The following is a 22,722-nucleotide window of genomic DNA, read 5'->3' on the forward strand; positions in this document are numbered from 1 at the left end:
AGGTCAGAACCAAAAAGCTACAATAGGACATGCGCGACGTAAAAACCGTTAAAAAAATCACTATTTAAAAAATAATCTAATAAAGGATAAAAGGATTTAGAAAACCAAACAAAGCTTCAGTTCCAATTTTCATAAGCATTTGTGATAAACGTACTACACATTTTTTGTAATTATCAATGTGGTTTTAACAGAACTACATTTTTGTTTTCCTATTTGATTATCAAGGATTATAGAAGCTTTGTCTAAAATAATTTATTGGTTTGAAAAGTTGTTGAAATTCTAGATATTTAGTAACGTTATTTTAATTTTAACTTGGAAAGGGAAAGGTTTACTAGATTTTGATATAATCTCCTTAAATTATTATTTGGAGACCAAGTTTGCTATGTTCTGCTAGAACTATTAGCTTATTAATTTTGTAATGGCATTACCTATACTTTGGAGTATGTATGTATATAGTTGAGTTTAACACAACAACACAGTATACACAACTTTTTAAGACACAATTTAAAACACAATATGTAAAATACAAAAAAACAAAACACAAATGGACAAAACACAAATGGACAAAAATAAATAGATTACCAAAGACATATTCGTAAGGTACATTAAGCATAAAGTACACAACCATAAAACACATATACATAAAAACAAACCCACAAACACTAACCCTCTAAATAATTACGGATTCCGATATTAGTTCATCCTTAAAAGAATTTAGGGCCTTGTATTTGACATCATTGCTTCATTAATGTTTATTTTTAAGTTTTAACAGTTTTATTCATTAGGTCGGATAACAAAATTATTTTGGGCTTATTATATATCTCTTTTTTTGTAAGAGAGTGGATAAAAGCTATATTATTGTACTTCTTTTACGTTATAGTGTTTTGATAATATCTGGCACTCAATTATTTAAATCTCACCTCTGCGCTAAACTTGATTTCGGGTGTCTATGCTTTAGTTAACCTGAAAAATACCGTTACACATTAGTTTATCTATTTATCGGTTGCTGCATTATATATACCACCCTTTGTGTTTAATTTAATAATGTTAAGTATAAAAGCAAATAACCACTAGAGAATTAACTTAAGGAAACACTTGGAAAGGATAAGGAAGAGATCGATAAATTCTTAATAGTAAATATTTTTATGTTCTCATTTCTCCCTTTTTCTGGATCAAGTCTCAGATGGAGGGCTTGTGCTCGGTGAAGAGCTCCTCGATTCTTTTAATATTCTAAAAAAAAAATCGTGTCATGCCTTTCTACTTAAGATCTTAAATTTTAATTTGGACTCTTTTTTCTTCTTAGTTTTGTTTTTAGTTTCTATAGCTTGTTTTTTTGTCAGCTAATATTATAAATTTTCTTTATTTACTAGTCTGTCATCTATGCTCTTAAAATTCATTTTTTCTACGTTCTGCAACTTTGACACGCTCTCTATTATCACCAAATAATCCTATTCTGCGTCATCTTGATATAATATATATTATTATAATTTTGAAGTTTATGTGAAATAATAAATATAATCAAATTAGGTATACACGGTATATTTAATTATAAATACAAAAAACCGTGAAATTACTAAACTGAGAAAAGATCTAAACTTTTTAAAATAAACTGTTATACGAGACTGACACGAGCATACTTTAACGAATTTACGTTATTTAATGCATATCCCATTCCGTTTAAGTTATATAGAGTCGTCTTACCCACTTTGAAAAAAAAAATTTTTTAATCTCTCGAAGAATAATAAACTACGTAACTGTAAAGGAAAGAACGAGCATAATGTATTGAATATAAATTTATTTAAAGAATTATTAACACTGACGCCACAGTACGCCTTTACACGTGAGAACGCAAAGGGGTTATAAAATGCTAACATCTTATAATTTAGGGATGCAGATATTTGTTTGCAGGAAAGTACTGCTTTTTAGCAAATATTTAATTACAATATTTAAAAAATTAATGTTTGCTAAAGGTCATCATCTGCTGAGCATTTTGTACTCCTGCAATTTTTTGTAGGTACTGTCTTCAGTTTTGTTTGGCCATTAAGAAAAATTAAGTAAGCTATGAATTCCTATTAACAGATCAAGATTTAACAGAGTAATTTTAACAGAATAAATTTGATGTTATCTAACAGAAAGCTAAAAATTGTGAAAGTAATACTTTATTTTATTGTAACACTAAATAAAAAGCGAAAAGTTAATAACAAATATGTTTCTGTTTTCATTAGAAATGCAATATAAGTTGTGTAACAGATTAAAACGGGTGTGCAAGAATTTTAATATGAACAGGGTGTGTGTGGTATGTGGTGTGCTTGATAATCCTGTATGAGTGAACTTCTGTGTTAAACGTACTACGCTCTGGCAATAGGAGATTAATAAAGAAACTAACTGCGAAAAAAGGTGCGTATACATTTCGGGTCTAAAGTTATCTATATAAAATCTTTTGCTTTGTCCTTTATCATACAACTTAAACTATGGCGAGTTGCTTAAAATTAACTAGTCTGGCTTTTACGATAGCCTTTAAACACTTACTTTTAACAATGTTTAATATATATTAGTAGAGAAATAATCCTCTAACGTATGCTCTAACAGTTTCCTTCTATTAAAAAAAATAGGTATGTATGTAAAAAATTATTATTTCTATCTTACCATCCTCGTAGAAGTAACAACCTTTTTGGTTCGTTACATAAAAAGTATGAATTTTTTTAATATATGATTTAAGTAAGGATAGTCCAAGGGGCCCATGGCTAAAGGATAAGCAGGCGCATTGAGGAGAGTCGCCTCAAAATATTAAGAATCTGAGTTTTTTTATTATATAGTTCATTACAAGTGAAGGATTGGGATTAATTTTAAAACAATTTTTATTCCCTATATTCAGTATTGAACCATGTTATTGTTATTTGATTCAAAAACAAGTAAGGAACGCCAACTAGACAGGAACACATCTTTTGCTATATTTAATTATATATAAATTGTTTTTTCTGCTGCTCAACAGATATTACAAACTCTGAAACCTCGAGCTTTTGAATTGGTAAATAGTGATATGCTCTAGCTCGCACTGAGAATACCTAAATATCACTACACAAATTACTATTAAGATTTGGGCCAAATTTAGAACGTTTACGTTGTGCAACGTATTATACTAAGCATAAAGTAGAGGTACAGTTCTTATTTACCATCTTTTTCTACCCACTAGTTTACGAGCAAACGTGTATTCTGGGGACACCTGAGTAATTTGCGCAATATCTTTACACAAAATTCAGTACCACTAATATTATGCTATTTTGCAAATCAATTCAGAAAGTGAAAAGAATTATTAACAAGTGGACCTACATTTTACAAAAACGACTTAGTACTTAGTAGCAACCCGGGCTTTCATACATTGTTAACGAGAGATGAAAGCTTTGCTCAATTTCATTGTCAGCTGTTACAATATACAGCTTTAACGGTGTAATTATCATGATGTAGCGTTCTTGTTATTTTTTTTTTAAGAGACTCAACATTAGTACATGTGTAAGTTAAAGGTGTTTTGAGAAGTTATTATTTTTAAAGGTTCTCAATATAAATAGATATAAATGGTGTAGCTTTAAGCTATAGATCTAGCCTCATAAATAAACTTAATTAAAGTGCTCGCAAAAACTTGGGATTTTACTACGAAGAGCTACCATAGAGTAATATGTTTACTGCATCATCGTACCATGGTGAAAATTATTAGCCCAAGAAGAAGCAGCGATTAGTCAAGTATTAAATAAACTTTGGTATATTATCACGTTTTATAAGTATTGTGTCATGGGTAAATAAAATAATATAATAGTATATCGCTTCTCTGTATCATGGTACTGCCTCCTTTAGAAAGTGATATTTTTAAAAAAAAAATTAACACGTATTGAGCTTCACTTGTTTTATTAAGTCTTGTTTAGAAAGATCTTTAAATCGAAATTGAAGCTAGTATTACAAAATGGATGATTGACGTGCAATATTCTTATAAAATCATTTTTTACTTTATTAATATTTATAAACTTTTTGCAAAGTCCTTGCGCTATTGTGTCCGTTTCTGAATATTCAATTTTAGCTAGTTAACTTCTAGCCCTTTCCGGTTGTTTTAAAGAGTACATTTTTTTTTTATATTATTTGTTAAAATTTATAACAGAATAATGATTAGTTTGTTGAAGTGAAATCGAGTGAATTACTATATTTCTTTTTATTCTGCTTTGAAGTTCAGCTTATAACATTGTTTTTAGCATGTTTAAAAAGTACCTGCGATATTTTTTTACAAAACTAGCAAGAGCAGGCACTATCAATAGAACTAAAAATTTTGACGGGCTTCTCTCTCGTGGGAGAATTATAATATTTACGAAGTTGTGTTTTGGGCTCGTTATGATATTAGCTACCAACTAAATATGTTTGCGTCGGTAGATGTTACTCTAGCTTTAAGTAATTAAAACTAGTAAGTTTGTATAAATTTTCTTTTTACATGATTTTAATCATTTACTCTTGAAATATATTTCCCCTGACACTAATTTAAAATATTCCAGTTTCTTTAAAAAAACTTTTGTGGTTTTTTGAATAAATGATTTTAGCTTTGTTCTTGTTACTATTAAAGTTTTGTCCCAGTTTTACTTTTGAAACCTTAACTTTGTGTTCTTTGGATAAAAAGCCGAGATACGTTTATTTTTTAACCGAAAGTCAAGTAAGTAAACTAAAATAAATTTATTATTTTTTGTTTAGAGTACAAGGTTTATAAATACATGAAAGTCTGTATATATATTTATTTATACATTTCGTTATTTTACTTATTCTTAATTTTATATTCAAGTTCAGCTTTTCTATTTTGTTTTTCAATTGGTTATATTCTAAAAAAAAATTTACTCAAATTTTTGCTAGAAATATGTTTTTCCGTGTCTCTCGGTTTCTAAAACTGATTTTGAAGTTGGGAAACTTTCAACCACGCAATTTATGAGGAATTCAAAAAGTTCACCACTATATATATATTTTACAATAAACTCTTTTATGGAAGAACAACTTTTGTTAAATAATGAGTTGGTTACCTGGAAAGTGGACTTTGATGGAGTAGATGCGACTCCGCTTCGCTCTTTTTATACATTTCTTAATGAGTACAAATGCTTTCTATAAAAGTCTACCTTCTTTTATTTAAATCAAACACTTATATTCAATTCGAATATTAGTAAAACATTATTAACATGTTGGGTTAATGCTTATCTTATATTTTATATTAATTTTATTAACTTTTCATGCTCACTAAAATAAGATTACTCAATTTTTTGTTTAGCTTTTTTTTTCTTTTTCAAAGGACTGTGTATTTAGTTTTATTTAAATAAAAGAATTTAAAAAGATGATGAAATAAATAAATTAAGCCACTAAATTTAATTTTTTTTAATTAGCCTCCCTATTTTTGAGGAGAGACATTTAACCATATTAACTTTTTTATAAAGAAACCTTTAAATGATTTAAGTAGACATAATGTTTAATTATTTCTTTTAAATATTAACTGATAATACTATAAACCTAACCTTTTCTTTACTTATTTTGAAATTTCAAAACATTGTTTACAACTAAAAAATGAATTCTTGTTATCTAACTAATTTAAGGTAATAATTTTTGTGTTTTCCTAAACGCTAATACCAAAACTTAAAACTAATATTTAAGTTTTATTGATACCGAGATCCTTATTTCATTTATATGTAATATGCCCAGTCTTTAATATATAAGTAATTAAACCTTATAAAGTATTTAAATCTATCTATTATAATTTATAAATTCAATTAATTGTTACTTGTGTGCCTTTTGCTTCTTTATTTCTATAAAGAAATTATTTAATTATAATTATTTATATTTTTCTGTAAAATTTATAAACATTAAAATAAAATTTTAAAAAATTTAGACTTAAATTTCCAATAGATTTTTCTTATCGATGCGTTACGTTTCTTGTTAGCTTATATTTTTCTTGCAATAATACTTTATATTATTTTAGTTATTTTTTTTTTGTTACAGTTCATGAAAAATACAATTTAAACTTTTTATTATAAAAAATTCAAAGACTTGTAAGCCAGTTTTTATAGTGGTTTTCTAATTATATTTATAATTAACTAATTACTATTTAATAAAATAAAAAATTCCATTTTTATAAAAGATTAACTTTGCAACTTCCACAAATTAACTTTTCTGAATTACTCCATCTTTGTGTTATCCCGCATTATTATTCTTTTGAAGAACTCGAGTCTCAAAAAAATTTCTTTGAAAATCTAAATTCCATTTTTAAAAATTACTCACAATTTAACGAAAACTTGAACACTTCCTTTCCAGCTCTCCAGAATGTTTTACCGTAAAAATTAATTAATTTTAACGGCTTTACAATTTTTCATTTTTAATTTTTGTTAATAATCCCAATTTATTTTTACTTTTACTTTTAAGTTATATATATTACAAACATTTTTGTTATTTAACTGTTGATGAAGCAAATATAATTATTTTACATAATGGATGTTAATTTTATAATTTATTTAAATTTTCTAATTTTTTTCTGTTATTTTTTATATTTTTAAACCTTTTTTTAACCTTTAGTTTTTTATTAAAAATTAATATTTATTACTAATAGGTTATAAATTTTACGAATCTCTCTTGAAACTATTAATTATTTTTTACAGATTATTTATATATTTCCATTATTTTAATCTAATTCTTCTAATATTTATTTACTAACAATTCTTTAATGTATAAATTATTTTTTTTTATTTACTTAAGTAATGCTAATTCTTTTTAAAAATTATATTTAATTTATTAATATGCTCTTTATAATTAGATTTTGCTAACTTTTGTTAATTTAAATTTTTTATATAGTAGCATAGTTTTGCATTTATTCAAAAATTTTTATATATGAAAGTTTATTTTAATTTTTAATCTTTTGAACCTTATTTTATTTTTGTGGAAGAATACATTCCTTCAAAATCACAATTTTTTTAACGTTTTCAAGTTTTTTTTAGTTATTTATATTAATTTACTTTTTTAAGATAAATTTTGCAAATTATAGAACTTTTAATGCGTTTTATATAGAATTTATAAGTATTTTTTTTTGTCGTTTTAATAATAATATATCCTTTTTCTTTTTTTTCTTGAAATTTATTAGAAATAATATTTTAAAATTTTTTTTTATATTTCTATATTATTTTCTAATAAATTTAGGCTTAATTATAAATTATTTATTTAAGATTCTCAAATTTCCTTTTAACTTTTTATAACGTTGCTTTTTATCAAATCAGATTTTTTTTAAAATTCTTTTAGAATATTTTCTTTTTTTCTGTTTTTAAAATTTCCTTATGCCACTTTTTTATTATTTTTTTATTACTAATAATTTTTATATTTACTATTTTTTAATTTTTAATGGATGCTAAATTAATTTTTTTTATTATAAGTTTTTATCAAACTTTTTTTTTTCTCTCTTTAAACTTTTTATACTAGAAATTTGTTTTTATATAAATTTAATAAATTACTTTTATTTTTACTGTTAAATTTTCTTTTTTTTTTAAATAAAATTTTTAAATCATTTTTATAATTATCATTATTATTTTTTTTCAAAACTTTTTTATTTTATTTTGCTTGACTTTTTTTTGTTGGACACTTTATTTTCTAAAAAGTTAATTATATATTTTATTTATTAAATATTATTTTTTAGACCATTTTCTGAGCCCCACTCCTTTTACCACTTTTCGATGCAGTACAACCCCGATTCTGGTAACCTCTCTTCAGTTTCATTCTTAACTGTTATTTAATTTTTTTTTATTGCTATTATTTTATAAAGAATTTAGAAGTTTTGTATAAAATTTTTTTAAATTTTTATTACGAATTTACTTTTAAAATTTTTTTTAAATCAAAATTTGTTTAATTTATTCTAGTTTATTAAATTTTTTATTATAAATTTAATAATAATACTCTTTACTTATTACTTTTAACTAAAAAAAAATTATATTTTTTTATAAATTAATTATAAGTTAATATAAAGAACATAGTTTTTATATCTAAATTTACTTTATAATTAAATTAATAATATATTAATTTTATTTTTTGATTTACTATATAAATTTTTTAATACTCTAATAGTAAATGTTATTAATTTTCTTAAATTAATATCAAAAAATTTATTATTATTATAACAGCTAATATAAAAATTTAATTTATTATTATTATTTATATTAGTAGTAGTTTAAATTATTATATATAATTTCACTTAATAATTTATTTTAATCAGACAATTATATTTATATATCAAATAAAAAATAAGAAAAAAATTATTTTTTACTTATAATTATAAATTTTATTTTTTTTTAATTTTTTTTTAAGATTATGAAAGTAAATGTTATATATGATAATATAATATAAATTCTTTTTAGCTCTTTTTATTTAAATAATAATAGCCTAAATAACTTATAATAACTAATAAACTTGAAAATATATACTTTAAAAAATTAAAGAAAAAATATATATAAAAATTAAAAATTAATTTTTACTATTAAAATTTTTTATACTTTTGCTACATTTTTTAATTATTATTTACGATTATATTTTATATTATATTTTTATAATTATTATTTTTGAAATGTAATTTATTAAGTAAAAAATTATATGAAGAAAATATAATAGTAAATTTATCAATTATTAATTAAAAATATTAAATTTTTAATTTAAAAAGAAATCAATACTGGTTAATAAAAATTTTTAAACATTTTGCGTGCACGTGTGTGTGCCCGACATAACCTTATTATGCGAGAAACTCTCATACGAGCTTCCGCTTGGCAGCTGAAAAGCATTAAACTTAACGTTTTGTATTTTTTTTTTACTTTTTTATAAAATAAACATGAATTTTTTTTTTTTTTTTTTTTTTTTTATTAAAAAAGTAGGGAAAAAAGTTTATTTGTAAACATGGTTTTTACTATTATTATGTTTATAAAAAGGTTCACTTTTAGGAGACTTGCTGATTAAAAGAGCTTTGCAAGATGAAAAAGAGTTTCATGTTACTTTTATTATCCTTATTATTATAATTATAATTCACTAAATTTTCGATTCCTTTTAGAGCATACCTGACCTCGCTCCTCTCATTTCTGGAGCGTTCAGTTTACTATTAACGGGTTAAAAATATAAAGAAAAAATAAAGTTTATTAAAAAAATATTAATCACAATAATAAAAATATATATTACTATGAAGTTAAAGAATTTTTTTTTACTTTAAAAAGAAAATAGTGATAGGAATGTGCAAACGTGTTTTGAATCATTGTTTTTTATGAATTTTTTTTGCAGATCTGATCAATGCGGATACTCGCTATGAGCATCGCATCTACACGCGCTTTACTCTAATGCTGTGCTACTTCCAGCTTCGCGTTGACCATAAAAAAACACATGGGAACTTCCCTCATAATTCCGGACAGCTGTCCGAATTTCCATATATAGCCACTGTCGTAACGGGCAATCGCGCACACTTGGAGCTCCTCCTTAAGTTTTCCTCTGAAGTCATGAACGAGCACGTGAGTCGTTCGAAAGTGCTGAGCATGTTTTTTAAGACTATTGATAGTATTTTTCCGAATTTTACTGCGGAATTAATGGATGAAAGTTATTATTATTACTTTTATTATTATTATTAATAATATTATTATTACTACTATTAGTATCATTACTATAATTAATTTTATTTTTACTATTATTATCATTATAATCATTGCTGTTATTTATTATCAATATTATCGTTATTACAGCGTTTCCCAATTTGACTATTTCCGGGCGCCTCGCCTTGCCCAAAGCTTTAGGCTACAAAGCCCATCTACTGGTGCAGCTCCCTTGTGTCCGGTTCGTTCACTTACATTCCAGAGAAGGGCTTCAGGATGATTTTGATTGGAGGGACACTCTAAAAAATACGGAGTTTGATTTGCTAATAGAAAAGTGCCAGCTGCGTGAATTTTTGGGGGTTATTCAACTACTTTCGCACAATAAAAATTATTTATTGGCTGAAGGAGGCCAGCGTTTCCTCGACATTGTGGGCCTATCAGGTTCTTTTATTATACATAATACCAATTTATACCATAATTGGGCGGCATAATTTTTATTGGTTCTAATAATTTGCGCTAAAATTTTGCTTTTGAATAAAATAAGTTTTTTGGTTTTTTTATATAAAAATGATTAATCTTTTATATAAATGGCTCCTCCCGGCCTCGTACTTTTTTTTATTATTAAGACATTTTTTATAACTAATAACTGTCGACTTTTTATGTGGCACGTAAAATAAGGGAAACCAACGGTAAAGGTTTTAACAAAAAGTTTTTAGTTATTTGTGAAAACTTGCCAAAAACTTTTACTAACATAAAAAAAATTTTTTTACTTTGTTTTGCATGAGGTTTTATACATATTTTTAACATTTTGCGACTTGTATATTTTTTTTGTTACCGTTTATTAGCATAAGAAAAGTTTATACATATAAAATATTATGTATTTGCGACTTTTCTTACCATATAATATATATTTTTTTATGTATTAATATATTTATCATGTGTTTGTGTGAAATCTTTGGAATTTATATAATATTTTTTAAAACAGTTTTATAATAGATAAAAGTTTTATAAAATATTTTTTGTTATACAATTTAGTGACTATTATACATAACATTTATATGAAAATATATATTTTAAAGTTTATTAGTATAATCAAAGTTTTTTATATACAATCAATTTTGTGAATATTTTTTCTAAAATCTTGAAAAATAAAAGTTTTTAATTTATATACATCTCTGAATAAGATTGTTAATAAGAAAATGTTATACATTTTCTTATTAACAATATTAAGTAATAATAATTATATAATTTATATTTAATATATATATATTAAAGTGTCTTAGTATATCAAAGACTTAAATAAAAATATATTATATTTAGTATATCAAAAATTATAAAATATAATTTTTTGTGGATGTATTTTAAACAATTTAATAGAAATTAAAGTTTAATAGTATTTTTTTCGTTAATATTTATATCAAGAAAATATCCGTAATATTGAATTCTTTATATGTTCATTTTTTGTATATATATTCTTATAACATTTGCAAAACTTTTTAGCTTTTTTATTTATTAGTTTTTATATATAAATATCACTATTTTTATTTCTTTACTTTTTGGTACTCTTTAGTTCGTCATAACGATCAGTTGGTTCCGTTTTACGTTTCTGAGTGCGCAACGGGCGCCGAATATTCTACAAAGTCCTTACTTTTTACTTCGAGATTGGTACCGTTTTTAGAAAACAGATACAAATTGGCAAAAACGTTTTTATTATTTTTCTTGAATAAATATTTTATTAATTTTAAATTTTTTCTACTACTTTTACTTTTGATTCTTAATTCTCTTCTTTACTATTAAATTTTTAATTACTATGTTCTTACGTGTATGTAAAGTTTTTTTTTTTACTTTTTTCATAACTGTTAGTATATTTATTACTATTAAAAAAAAACTCGTCTTCGAAGTTTTTTAGTTTTTCCTTTTTCTTTTTTTTCATATTTAATAATAATAATAAGGAAAATAAATTTATGACAATAATAAGAAGTGTTTATAATCATTATGAACTCTATAAAATCTTTTATTATATTATTTTTTATAGCATTGCGATTAGCATAAGAGTATAATAAATATTTTATTTTAGTAACTTTTTTATTATTGACTTTTTACAAAACTTAGCCAATGAAAGTCTTTATTTTTTATTACTGTTTTTTATTTACTTTTTATCAATATTATGAATATTACAAAAATACTTTGTTAAAATAATAAATATATATATAATTATTTTACTAAGTTTTTATAAGAACTTTTGAACATTTACTCTATATTATTGTTGTTGTTACAATTATATATAATAAATATAATAAATGATAAGTTTTCTTAGGAACTTTTAATATTTACTTTATATTATTATTGTTGTTACAATTATATTATAAATATAAATATGAACACTTTATAAGTAAATATTTTTCTTAAGAGCTTTATATTATTTACTGTATATTATTGTAGTTACAATATATTAATAAATATATAAACATTAATATATACCAAAAGTTTTTTTAAGAACTTTTTATTATATACTTATTATTATCTTACTTAGAATTTTATTAACGCTTTAATAAAAGAAATATATAAATATTATATAAGTAAATAAATTTCATAAAAAACTTTATATTTACTTTTATTATATTAATATGTAAATAAAATATGAAAAATAATAAATCTTAAGAAAATATTTATATAAACTATATATTATTTACGGCTTTATTATATTAATGACAATAAATATTTGCGATAAAGAAATATTTTTACCTTTAAAGTTTTTTTTATTATTTTTTTAAAGCTTTGTATTATTTATTCATAGTATTATTCTGACGTCACAACAACAGCAAGAGATATAACTGAAAATCTTTATATTAAAGTTTTTTATTACTTCAAACTATTTATATACTTCATATATATAAATTTTTATTATCATATAAAAGTAATGAAAAGTTGACTCATAATTTTTTACTTATTATATTTTTCTTAGGCGCTATTTTGCATATTGTTTGTGTTATGCTTGAGCTTACTTTGTTCTTATTTTTTTCTCGGCTACGCAATTCACCTCCTCACACTGACGTATGTCTTTTTTTTAAGAAAATTTCCTTTTTTTTATATTTAGTTTAATGTTATTGTAATTATTTTTGCTAAAATAATTTTTTTATTTTAATATTATAATTATCGCTAAAGAAGATTTTTATTATTATTTCAATTTGTGTATTTTATGCTATTCATTACAATTATTGCCAAAAAAGTAATTTTATTTCATTTTTATGCTATTAATTAAAATATCGCTATAAAAAAAGCAGTCCCACTATTTTATTATTTAGAATAATTTTAATAAAAACTATAAATAACTGTATAATTACTGGGCACGATTACAAGTAATCGGGGTTCAAAAAGTCACGGGCTCAAATAATGGGGAAGGCGCAAAAGTTTCTCCAATTTGATTGGCTATAAACTGCATATATTTATTAAAAATAACTAAATATCGCTAAAGAGACTCAGTTTATACTAATTGGTTATAATTATTTGTTACTGACTCATAATTGATTAAACAGTAAATTTAATATGAGTGGCTCCTTAATTACGTTTATCCATTATAAAGCACCTATAGATTTTCACTTCGACCTAAAAATTACTAATTTAGGATCTGTACTGTTTATTTTGTAGTTATTTTTTATAAAGAAAAAGTTTATAAGTTCTCTGCTATGCACTTTTTTATTTATAAAAAAAAAATATTTATATAGTCTTTAGGAAACTTCATTATTTTTTAATAGGAGTTATTAATAAACATTTACATACTTCATAGGGAGCCGAGATTGCGCGTGTTCGTTCCCATCCGCACGAGAAGGCTGACGTTATACAGACCAGTACTTGCGCCAGCCAACGTCTTACTTGGCCTCATCTCTATTATTTCAGTACTCATCGGATATCAGTTTCAATTCTTAATTCGACGGAGAACCGCACCAAATAATAATAATAGTAATACTAACAATAGTAGTACTTTTACTAATAATAATGGCGATAGAGACAGTAATAGTTATAATAGTAATCATAATAATATAGAAAATAGTGATAATAATAGTAACAACTCGAGCAATTTAGTAGGTAATAGTAATAGTAATAGTAGCAGTGAAAGTAATAATCAAATTCATAATAACAATGGAAGTATTAATTATAATAACGAGAACAACGATAAAAAATTTTATGAGAATAACTGCAACAATTCTAATGTCGATTAAAAAAAGTATCATAATTCATTTTGTGAAAAGCTGTGCAAATTGTAAGACACAATTCTCTTAAAATTAATGAATTATAAGCAAATTTTCACTATAATAAAGACCCCTCAGTTACTTGACTTGCAGTGCTAACGCGCTTTCTCTTGTAGTAGAGTGCATTAAAAACTGATTATTATTATGAAAAATACGCATACATGACTTTGGAATAGAATTAGTTTTTAAAGATAGTAAAGTAATAATACACAGCATATATTGAAAAAAAGGTACTTTAACATAAAGCATATGAAGTTGCGTAGTGCATAGGCTGGGTAACCTGGATCGTTGAGAATCAGCGCATTGTATTACATATCGTTTACATGCTTCTCTCACTTAACATACATTGATGCGCGTCTTTAGAGGTTGAACTTAATTTTAGCTCTACGCTTTTAAAGACTTCGAGCAATGAATTATTTGTTATTCCTTTCTTAATAATTACGCAAAGAAAGCATGGTACGATAAAAAAGTCTATAACTTTCTAGCACAGCATTCAATACTGTTTTGAAGTGCTTATAACTGAAAGCTCGATCTTTAGTGAAGTAAATTTAAGACAGGCAGTTTCCTTATTAAGTACAATTACTCTTCTTAAAACATTAAAGGTTTACAGAAAACGGTATTAAAATAGCTTCAGTTATTTAGTGTTATAAAAAACAGTGGTCGCATAAAATTCGTATAATCAACTTAAAACACTTAGGCTTCTTACTGTTTGAGATAATTGTATATGTTAATATGTCCAATGTAGAGGTTTGCTTTTAAGGAGACCTTAAATTATCGCTCTTCAAAATAAAAATGTTTTACTCAAAAAAAAACTATGTATCGCTTTATTTTAAAGCGAAAGTTAACGGAAATAGCTGTTAAGGAAAACTATAATGTCAGCAGACATCTTTTCAATGAAATGTATACCGTTATGTTAATTACTATACTATTGATACCCAAACTGCAATGGATTGCTATCTACAAAGCATAAACAAAATGCTTTTTTAAAAAAAATGAAACGTTCTATATATAAGCCAATTTTATATATAAGAAAAGATCGTCAAGTCACGCAATCTTGATGGAAATTTAATTACGTAATCGTTGTACCAGCTGTACTTTTTTTTAAAAAATACGAGTGAAAAATGTGAGAAAAATTGCCGATTTAAAAAAATGCTTAAATCTAAGTCTTCTGAGTTGCGAAGGAAAGTGACCTAAATAAATATTTGTTATAAATAACTTTTTTATAAAAAGCATTTTTTTTATTTAATACTACTAAGTTTATTACTAATAGCGCAACGTTTGAGTATAGAACTATTCGGTTCTACGCTTCTTAAAGAGATCTATGCTGAGATCAGAGTCGAAGAAATCTCTATATCTTCAGATTTCTAAAAAATCTATATGGATTGCTAATTTCATATATGCTACGAATTTCTTCAATTTCCTCTATAATCTATATTTTATTTGCTACTAATTCCATATATACTATCAATTTTTATATTGAAAAATATTAAAGCTTTTTTTAAAGAAAAATTTCTTTTCAAAACTCATAAACTAATTCCCTATTATTAAAAAACAAATTTAAGTTCAAAAGTCGATTCAAACCTGTAAATATGCTGTTCGGAGATTTAGTAAAAGCGAAAATTTTTACTTTTTATTAATTGAAATAACTTTTATTATTTATAAATCTTTACTAAAACGCAATTCTCGCAAAAGGTAAAAGTTTCTAATATAAAGATTACTAAGAAAAAATAATGTGCCGCCCTTCTTATCCTAAAATGGTTTTTTATATAAATTTTAATAAAGTTTTAGAAAAGAGTTCTAATGATAACCAATTTATTAGGAAACTAACAAGTTAATAAGTATAAAGAATTATTTCTTGAATTATAATAAAAAAGTTGTAGAGTGGCCTCCGATTATTTATAATTATAAATAGTTGAAACCAAGTTTATTACTACAAACAAAATTTAAAGAAATCAAAAAAGTAATTACTAACCACAAAAAAATAAAATTTAATATAAAAATTAAGTAATTAACTGTAACTTATATAATTAAATATATATAAAATAAATAATAAAATAATACTGAATTACAAATTAATAGTTAAAGAATTGAGTTTTTAATAAAATTTAAAAAAAAATTTAAATGCTAACAATTTATATAAATCTACTAAATAAATATCTTTTATTAACAAATCATAAAAAATAATTAGAAATTATAAACACTAAGTAAACTTAATATATATTTTCTAAATTTTTAACTTTTTTTTTTCAGAATTAACAATTATATAGAAAAAAGGATTATAAATTTACTCAAATTTTAAAAATTAACTAATTATAATTTATATAGATCTACAATATTTTTTACTTTTTTTAATAATTCATAATAAATAATAATCTTGCAAAAAAAAAAATTAATAAATTTACCAAAATTTAATCAAAACTTTTATAAAATGTTATACAATATAGATATAAATATAATGAAACTTATATAATAATAATTAAATTGAAATTAAAAAAATTTATTATTAGATTCAACAACAATTCACGTCATCGTCTCGTTTAAATGTTTGTCTATTAAAAAAAATAATTGAAGTTAAAAGGGATATAAATAATATGAACTTAGAAAATAAAAAAATATTTATAAAATTTAAATTAAGAAGTTTTTTATTAAAGTTAAAAGATAAAAAAAAGGGTTAGCAAAATTTCAATTTGCAAAAAGATAATAAAAATTCTTGAAAAGTTATTAATAATTAAATAACTTCTAAATTTTCTTAAATAATTAACTCCAAAATTTTCATAAAAAACTATAAATTAAACCTAAAAAAATAAAATTATATAAAAAATTGTTTACCAAAAACGAAAACAAAAAAAAATCTAAAAAATAATTAAACATTAAAATTAGAATTTATTAATTTCGATCAAAAAGATTTAAATTATTTATATAAAAATAACCTCTAAATTTCCTAAATTGTTTACTAAAAAAAAAAACTTAAAGGAAAAAATTCTCAAATACTAATAAAATACAAAATAGAATATATGAATTTTAAAAAACCAAATCAAAATAATTATAAAATAAATAAAATAATAATTCCTAAATTTGAAATCTCACAATTGCCCAATTAAATTTAAAATAAAAAATCATAAAATTTTAATATTTAAGAACCAAAAATAGAAACTCCAAAAAAATTGAAAAAAATAAAAATTATAATTTATTTATTTCGGTAAACAAAATAATTATATAAAAGTTATAAATTAATTTTGAAAGTGTTACCAAAATTGAAAACTCAAAAAAATAATATCTGAAAATATAGATAAAAATAAATATTATAGACTATTAATTTCCATGAATAAAATAAAAAAATATAATTTATATAAAAATAACTTCCTAAATTTCAAAAATTCAAAAAGTTAACCAAAAACTAAAATTCTAAAATAAAAATTCTAAAAAAACTAATAAAAATAATAATAAAATATTAAAATTTCGATAAAACATAAGAATAATTATAAAAATAAAAATAAAAAATTTTAAATTTAGAATTTTATAATCGTCCCAATGAAATTAATATAAAATTAAAGTGTACAATTTAATAACGAAATTGTAAGCATAAAATTTTAATCAAATTGGAATTTAGGGTTAATAAATTTCGATAAACAAAATAAGAATTACATAATTAATATAAAAATAATTTCTAATTTCCAAATTGGCAATGGCATATTAGTTTTAAAGAAATATATTAATGTAAAATTTAAAACCAACATATAAACGCAGAAAAAAATAATAAAATTGGATCAACGAACAAAAGAAATAAGATAATTTATAAAATCTAAATTTCGCGAGAACCAACTTAAAATTGAAAAATAGAAAATAAAAAACTAAATTTATCCAAAAATACAAACTCAAAAAAAATTGATAAATTTTATTATAACAAAAAAAGAATTTTTGAAATTTTTATTTAAAAAATGATTTATGGTAATTTCTTACACTATTAAATATATAAAAGAAAATTTCTTACTTAATTATAATTATCCATAACAATTTTAAAAAAATTAATTCGAATTATAAACCAAAAAAAAATTGAATATCCATTAATTATTAATAAAATTGTTAATAAAATAATAATTAAAACTTAGAATTTGAATACCAGAAAATTTATAATTATTTTTTATAATTATTAAGTCATAAATATTAATAAAAATTTTAAGAGTCAATAATAGAAAAAGTCAATAAATTTATTAAGAAAAATTTAATTTAACTTAAAATTCATGGTTTATTCTGAAAGTGAATTATAAAAATCAAAAGTTAATAAAAAATAAACTGGAGTCCAAACAATAATTTTAAAATTATAAAAGTTGTTCATAAATTTTGTTTTCAAATTTTTAAAAAGTTTTCTTAACCGCATAATAATTTTAAAAAAAGCTAAAAAAATTTATTAAAAATTCTAAACATTAAAAGAACACATAAAATATAAAAAAAAAAAATAAAAAAAAATTAAAAATTTAATTTCGTAAATGTAAAAATTATAAAATGTATAGTTTAGCCTAAAATATTAAAACAATTTTTTATATAGAAGTAAAATGTTTAAAAAATTCTAGATGATAGTATTTTTTAAATTATAAATAATTGTTTAAAAATAAATCATAAAACAAATTTCATAATTGAGCTATAAAAATATATTGAAATACTAATTAAAAAATATGTTACTAATATAATAATCCAGCAAAAATAGTTCCAAATATATATATATATATTTCATTCATACTAAAAAAAAAAATAATGCATAATTCCTTAAAATTTTTAAAAAAATTTTAATACCGAAAATGAAAATGCCAAGACCGTCGCCGCAAAGTTTGAGTTTAGTTATCATATCGGAAAGAAGCTTTTCAGATTCTACTTGCTCTTTTAAAAATTCCCCTACAAAAAATAAAATCTTTAGACTTTAGACTTTATAATACTAAAAAGATTTTTAAATTTAAAAAAAATTATCTTTCTAATTCACAACAAAATCAAATTTAGTAACAAGAAAAACTTATATAAATTTAACAATAAATCATTTTGGTAAAATAGGAAAATCTTTTATTAAAATATGATCTTCACAAGAAAGATTTACTAAAAATTAATAATTAAAAATAATGTAAATTTTATGCTAACTTAAAAGAGATATAATTATATTTTTTACAAATCTTTATAAAATTATATAAATTTCATAATAAAAATCACTAACTAAAAAATACAAAGAATTGATATCTTATAAAATTTCTATTTTTCATAATATTTTAAATATAAAATTTTAAAATCCTTATAATTAACAAATCAATTAAGTAAAAAAGTTATATCTTTTATTTATATAAAGTCTTCGTAATAAAAAGTAGCTAGAAAATAAAATAACTTCATAATCACAAATAATTTATTTAAACAACTAGAACAGTGACTTAAAAATAACAAAAGTTAGTAGATTTAAAAATTAATAGACTTCTTTACAAAAATTATAAGCAAATTAGAAAATTAAAAAAATTAAAATTATTTTTTTAAAAAAATATAAACAAAAAAAATCATAATAATCAGATTCCTAAATTCAAGAAAAAATATAATAATTTAACAATAAAAAATAAAAAAAATAATTTTCAGATAAAATTAAAATTCAAAAAAATTTAACTCATACAGATTTCATATATAAAACTTAAAATTAAAACTTTTTAATTTGAAAATAAAAAATAGATAAAATTAAAAATTATAAGCAAATAAACAAAATAAAGTTTTTCAACCAATTTTCCAATTAAATGTTAAATATAAAAGACTTTCGTTAAAAAATTAATAAAATTTCAAAAATTAGAAAAATATGAAAACAATCTATAATATGATATATAAAAAGTACAACCTTAAAGTGCTATCAGCTAATTTAAAATTGTATAACAAATATAATAATAAAAGAAACCTATATTTTTATGATATTTTCTAAAATAATATAAAAAATAAGCTTTTAGTAGTTTAACTGAAATAAAAATTACTAAAAAGTTGGAAAGTATAAAAAAAATCAAGTAATATAAAAGTTCAAAACAACATCATAAAAGTAAATGTTAAGTATTATACTCCTTAGAAATTTTAAAAAACGCTTTATAATATTAGGTAGTTTTTTTAAATATAAAGTAAAAATATTTATTTGAAAATAATTATTAAAAAAATATATATTCAAAAAAAATGATTGCTAAAGTTAAATCGAAAACTTTTAATGATAAAAATTAATTTTGTAAAAAAAAATATACATTATTGTTAAAAAGTAAAAATATTTACTTAACAAAAAAAATTAGTATCCAAAAAAAATCTAAATTCACAAGTAACAAGTTGCTTATTAAAATGCATAAATTAATTTAAAAAAAAGTGACATTATTAAATTATATATAAATGTTTAATTAAAACTTTTTAAAAAAATAAAATTCAGACAATAAACGACAATAAATTTATAAAAGAGCTTCATAAATTATACAAAAAATTCATATATACTAAAAGAATACAATTGAAAAATTGAAAAGGTTAAGTTTTGTTTAAAGTAAGTTTAGTAACTAAAAAATTAATCTTTATTACTATTTTGCTAAAAAACCTTCTATAAAGTCGGTAAACTGATGATCTTGACTATCGCTGGCAATAACGTGCAAAGCCAAAAGGCTTCTATGCACACTTTTCTCCATTTCTAAAGAGGTTTCAAGTGCATTGAGGGGCGTGATTTCGGCCTCTGGACCTTTAAATTTAATATCCTATAAAAAGATAACATTAAATAAAAATACAAGCTAATTAAATAGCTTCATTATTTACTACAAATAATTCTAATAAATATTAATAAAGAAACAAAAATAGTATAAGTATAGCAGAACTAAAAGAAATTTAACTTTCTACAAGGAATAGTGCTATAGTACACAAATACAAATAAACTTTAAAGTCACTTACAGTAAGAATAACTTGGCCTCCACGCTTGTTTTGGTACTCAATAAGCTTCTTAGCATGATTGCGTTCCTAATGTGTAAAAGATTTAAAAATAGTCCTTTTCTTATAGCTGGGTATTAAAACACGAGATAATATTATAAAACCTCTTCAGAGGAATGCATAAAAAATTTATAAAATCCTGAAAGTGCAACCCCATCTTGATTGAAATGAGCGGCCATTGATAAATAAGTATGACTCGCTGCATATATGCTTAATAAAAAAAGAAATTATAAACAAGGTAATGATATATGGGCCCACCAGCGAGCTCAAGATTTATTTGATCGTTTAGAGCAATCTCGGATTCAATAGAAAAATTCTCTCTGCACGCCATATTATTCTCCACTCAAAGTATTGCTGAAAAGGCTCAAGACGCTTTAAATAAAATATGATAATTTTTAAAAAAGTTTAGTTTATGTCGGGGCGGTAAGATTTATTTTTTTAACGCATGAGTTCTAAAATAGAAATGTACCACGTTAAAAATTCCAATGGCAAAGTTTATTCGGTCACGCGCTTATTTTGAAGGGGAATTACTTTATGTCGTTATTGACGGACCGTAAATCCCAACTTTTAATTGGTTACTGGCAATAAACATTTAAAAGATTAATAAAAAAAAGCTTCGCTTATTTTTTCAGAAAGTTAAATGATATACTAATTGCGTTTAATAAGGATATTAAACCGTTAAACATGTCTATAACTAGTCAACGGGCGCAAAGAAATTTGTGCATTTGATTAACTATAATATATCCCTGTGCTAAAGTTTTTAAGTATCCACAAACAGTCGAGGTATAAAAATTTTTTCAGAGTGGAGCAAAGGAAAATGAGACACAAAAAATTAGCAAACTTCGTTCATTCAATCTTTCCGTTTCGACGGAACGCGTACTAAATAAAATTTTCTTATATCACTTATCCTTAATTTTTTTTTAAGTTCAAAAGACTTACTAGGATCTCTAATAAAAGTATAATTACATAATAATGATTGTTTTTGCTTTGTTTTTCTTATATGAACTCAACTTATTATAAGAAGTAAATTACGTCATCTAATAATAAAAGCTATATATTAAATTTTGATCAACCTCGTTAGAAATGTTCCAACCAGCTCTTGTGCGAAGCCATTGAGAAAAGTTGCTGGTCTTTACTAAATTAACCTTTTCAGGAAATAGGTCACTTATCCCATAAAATTTGCGTTACTTACGGTCAACCACTACGCATGGACAAAAAATTATTTTACTAAATTTTCTCTTAAACAAGTATACTTTAAAGTGTTCATTGTTAAAACAATATGTCGCCAAAAAATATCTTACTTATCCGCCTAAACACAAGCTACTTAATGTAACTCAAAATTATTAATTGATTAAGAGTACTTGAATAACGATAATTTTGTGGACCCTTAATTCCTTGTGTAGGACTTTTAGATTAACTTAAAAACTTTCTATATGGCAAAACTTTATAAAGTTCTTAATACTTTCATCAATTGTACAAATGAAACGCTTCAGTGTGAATTAAAAACAAATTATAATTAATAATGTTTGAGGGCAAAAAGCTTTTTAAAAAAAGAGAGATTCTAACAATTTACAAAAAAGGGGTGGGGAAAGGAAATATGCAGAGCGAGATGTCAAAAAAATTCAAATATTAGCTAAAATAATTTAACATAGACCCATAGAAAAAAGTAGATACATACGTTGGAGACCTAAAAAATATATTACAATATGCGGATAATTAGAAAAATTTTAGTAAAATATCCAATTGGTGTAAAATAATTACAATTCTGGCGATCTTAGGAACTAATATGGTATTAAATCAGAGTATCGGGGCATTTCCTATTAATTTGTCTACACATTTGCTATCACAGCTAATTAATTCAACTATGTGCTTGTGCTTCTAAGATAATTATAGGTAGTTAGCTTGGATTT

At 22.5% G+C, this 22,722-nt stretch overlaps 2 protein-coding genes across 2 annotated transcripts; one reads left to right on the top strand and one right to left on the bottom strand.

Annotated features, from left to right (window-relative positions):
- Positions 1-4,643: 4,643 nt before the first annotated feature.
- Positions 4,644-13,828, top strand: LOC135119494 (uncharacterized). The gene is made up of 12 exons (XM_064043905.1): positions 4,644-4,687; positions 4,882-5,111; positions 6,149-6,340; positions 7,688-7,746; positions 8,964-9,022; positions 9,083-9,137; positions 9,307-9,615; positions 9,759-10,049; positions 11,179-11,273; positions 12,406-12,462; positions 12,574-12,662; positions 13,396-13,828. The coding sequence occupies exons 2-12, from the start codon at positions 4,954-4,956 to the stop codon at positions 13,826-13,828; spliced, it is 1,797 nt and encodes a 598-aa protein (XP_063899975.1). The 5' UTR covers positions 4,644-4,687; positions 4,882-4,953.
- Positions 13,829-16,347: 2,519 nt separating this feature from the next.
- Positions 16,348-21,906, bottom strand: LOC135119500 (soma ferritin-like). Its single transcript, XM_064043908.1, has 8 exons — positions 21,886-21,906; positions 21,282-21,390; positions 21,071-21,184; positions 20,917-21,011; positions 20,777-20,842; positions 20,433-20,586; positions 18,650-18,748; positions 16,348-16,407 (listed from the first exon to the last, which is right to left on the bottom strand). Exons 3-8 carry the CDS (start codon positions 21,141-21,143, stop codon positions 16,379-16,381), a joined length of 516 nt encoding a protein of 171 aa, XP_063899978.1. The 5' UTR covers positions 21,144-21,184; positions 21,282-21,390; positions 21,886-21,906; the 3' UTR covers positions 16,348-16,378.
- Positions 21,907-22,722: the final 816 nt, after the last annotated feature.

Source organism: Zophobas morio, unplaced genomic scaffold (genome assembly GCF_036711695.1).
Source record: "Zophobas morio isolate AGI-343-1 ecotype UQ-CSIRO unplaced genomic scaffold, CSIRO_AGI_Zmor_V1 ptg000267l, whole genome shotgun sequence".
NCBI classification, from domain to species: Eukaryota; Metazoa; Arthropoda; class Insecta; order Coleoptera; family Tenebrionidae; genus Zophobas; species Zophobas morio.

Bases quoted from the DNA above. Each gene is read 5' to 3' on its own strand.
- LOC135119500 (XM_064043908.1), bottom strand. From the start codon at position 21,143: ATGGCGTGCAGAGAGAATTTTTCTATTGAATCCGAGATTGCTCTAAAC. The intron at 21,012-21,070 runs GTGGGCCCATAT...GCATATATGCAG, and splicing joins AATAAATCTTGAGCTCGCTG to CGAGTCATACTTATTTATCA. The intron at 20,843-20,916 runs GTTTTATAATAT...TTTACACATTAG, and splicing joins TTATGCATTCCTCTGAAGAG to GAACGCAATCATGCTAAGAA.
- LOC135119494 (XM_064043905.1), top strand. From the start codon at position 4,954: ATGAGGAATTCAAAAAGTTCACCACTATATATATATTTTACAATAAAC. The intron at 7,747-8,963 runs GTAACCTCTCTT...GTTTATAAAAAG, and splicing joins GCAGTACAACCCCGATTCTG to GTTCACTTTTAGGAGACTTG. The intron at 12,663-13,395 runs GTATGTCTTTTT...CATACTTCATAG, and splicing joins ATTCACCTCCTCACACTGAC to GGAGCCGAGATTGCGCGTGT.